The 2,842-nt window shown below is 46.8% G+C and overlaps 1 protein-coding gene across 1 annotated transcript in view; it reads right to left on the minus strand.

Annotated features, from left to right (window-relative positions):
- COL22A1 (collagen type XXII alpha 1 chain) overlaps nt 1-2,842 on the minus strand; it is a 305,451-nt gene that overhangs the window by 228,696 nt on the left and 73,913 nt on the right. The window contains exons 9-10 of the mRNA XM_026454562.1: nt 1,826-1,891; nt 1,652-1,675 (exon numbers count right to left, since the gene is read on the minus strand). Coding sequence (XP_026310347.1) covers nt 1,652-1,675; nt 1,826-1,891 — 90 coding nt within the window. The remainder of the gene's footprint in view (nt 1-1,651; nt 1,676-1,825; nt 1,892-2,842) is intronic.

Raw genomic sequence — 2,842 nt, forward strand, 5'->3', positions numbered from 1 at the left:
GTGTGTGATGGTGTGTGTGTGATAGTGTGTGATGGTGTAGGTAATGGTGTGTGATGGTGTGTGTGTGATAGTGTGTGATGGTGTAGGTAATGGTGTGTGGTGGTGTGTAATTGTGTGTGATGGTGTAGGTAATGGTGTGTGTGATGGTGTAGGTAATGGTGTGTGATGGTGTGTATGTGATGGTGGGTGTGTGATGGTGTAGGTAATGGTGTGTGCTGGTGTGTAACTGTGTGTGATGGTGTAGTTAACGGTGTGTGGTGTGTCTATGATAGTGTGTGTGTGTGATGGTGTGTGTGTGTGATGGTGTAGGTAACGGTGTGTGATGGTATGTGTCTGTACATGTGGTGTGTGTGTGATGGTGTGTGTGTATACATGTGTGATGGTGTGCTTGATGCATGTGTGTGTGTGTGTGATGGTTTGTGTGTGTGTCCGTGGTGTCACATCCTAGCAGTGTGGGGGCAAAGCGGAGAAGGCTGTGAGATGAGGGAGGGAGGCCAAGGAAGTATCTACAGTCAGGAGGGAGAGAAAAGAGAAAGAGAAAAGGGAGAGGAGAGGAGAAACAGACAAGGCAAGAGAGGAAGCGAGGAGGGACACATGGGAAGGGAAGAGTGCCCAGCAAAGGTGGACAGGAAGAAAGCATTGCTCAGGTGAGTCATTTCACCATTTCGACTCTTGATTTCTCATCTGGAGAATGGGACTGATGCTGCCTCTCACACAGGGTTGGTTTAGGGTTTCATATCACTCATTCAACAAGTAGGGACCACCTGCAATGTGCACAGCTCTGAGCTCACAGCAGCGGGCACTGGAACGGCAATCCTTACCCCATAGCACCTGCTGTCTGAGGCATAGGTAGGCTCCCAGCTCAAGCCTGATACACAGCAGGTGCACAGTCATTGTCACTGCAATTCAGTGGAGGAGGATGGAAGATGGGAAAGAAGTGGGCAAAAAGAAAGAGATTCCATATACTCCCTGGTCTGTCTGTACCATGAGACTCAGGCTTGTGAGGGTCAGGTCCTGTCTAAACCATCTTCTAACCCTAGCATTGACCTCAGTGCCTGGCCTTTAGCAGGTTTCACTAATGATGTGCTGAATGTATTAATTCAAACTAAGAAATGCAGGAGGAGAAATAGAGGGGAGAACAGAGTGGAAGGAAAGAGCGAGATGAAAAGAGATACAGAGAGTGAGAGATAGAGACAGAGAGACAGTGACACATAAAGAAAGGCAGAGGCTGGGGAGAGAAGGGAAGGAAAGGGAGGGCGGGGAGAGGTCCAGCCGTCTCCAGTGATTTTCATCAGCACACTCAGTTCCTCTTTCAAACACGGGATGATGGTGAACTCTCCACTCTGCCTTGATAAATAGTATAACCCTGGGAAGTGGTAGAGAGGAAGGAGACCACTCCGTGACTGAGGGCAGAGGGGCCCTACCTGGCTTGGTGCAATTAGCGAATTTGGAAATCGTGTGTTTAAAGGGTCATGCAATTTAATAAATCTTAAAAGCCCAACCCCTAAAAGTTTCTGGAATACAGCAGCTTCAACCAATTGCTGCAAAGTGAATTGACCATGGAGAGAGTTGAGCCTGTTGGAGCAAATGAGACCTGAGCCAGGGCTCTGGGAATCTCACCCTTTCTTGCTAATATTTGCAGACTGAGAACTGGAGGTCCTGGGCAGTTAAGAGGCTCCCAGGTTTCAGACTTAATGCCACTTACTCTTATCCTTCTAATTTAACAAGCTCTGAGGAAAAATGCTGGCAAGACAGCATCCCCACATACCATCTTTTGCCTTACACAGAGAGCAAAACAGAGGACTAGTGAGGTTCTAAACTACACCGCTGCCACGCCTATACTGACCTTTGGACCAGGGAGCCCCATGGGGCCAGCAAATCCCATTTCACCCTAAAAGAAGAAAGACAAGAAAAAGTAAGTTTCTATTTTAATTTTCCCCTTCTCTCATCACTGGATGGTTATCCACCCCACATGCTTAGAAGCCAATGGCTTAGTAAGCCCAGCGCCGCCCAATGAGTTGGGCAAGGAAATTGGTTGACTGTGCGGAAAGTCCCTGCTCTTGAACTGCAAACCTATACAGGAAGCTTTGACACAGCCTCCAGGTGCAGCTACCAGTGGACACAAGATAGAAACAAGCAAACTGAGGCACAGAAAGACAAATGCCACGTTTCTGCTTACTTGTGTAAGTAAAAGCATGAAACACCGAGAAGCAGAAGGCAGAGTGGTGGCTACCAGGGGCTATGGAGTGGGAGGAATACATACATGTTGTCAAAGACTACATGTCTCAGACAGCAGGAATAATGAATTGTAAGTATTTGAGGTGACGGATATGATAATTAGCTAATTTCAATCATTCAACATTGTATACATGTATTATGACATCACTTTGTACCCCATAAATATATGCAATTATATAGTTTGTCAATACCCAAACTAAATATGTAAATACATTAAAAAACCCAAAGTGGTATTCACTAGCTATTTTTACCTGAATATATCATCACTTCAATTAAAAAGAAAATTATGGCCAGGCGCGGTGGCTCAAGCCTGTAATCCCGGCACTTTGGGAGGCCGAGACAGGCGGATCACGAGGTCAGGAGATCGAGACCATCCTGGCTAACACGGTGAAACCCCGTTTCTACTAAAAAATACAAAAAACTAGCCAGGTGAGGTGGCGGGCGCCTGTAGTCCCAGCTACTCGGGAGGCTGAAGCAGGAGAATGGCATAAACCTGGGAGGCGGAGCTTGCAGTGAGCTGAGATCCAGCCACTGCACTCCAGCCTGGGCGACAGAGCAAGACTCCGTCTCAAAAAAAAAAAAAAAAGAAAGAAAAAAAAAAAAA

The sequence above is a fragment of the Piliocolobus tephrosceles genome, chromosome 7 (assembly GCF_002776525.5).
Source record: "Piliocolobus tephrosceles isolate RC106 chromosome 7, ASM277652v3, whole genome shotgun sequence".
In the NCBI taxonomy this organism is placed as follows: Eukaryota; Metazoa; Chordata; class Mammalia; order Primates; family Cercopithecidae; genus Piliocolobus; species Piliocolobus tephrosceles.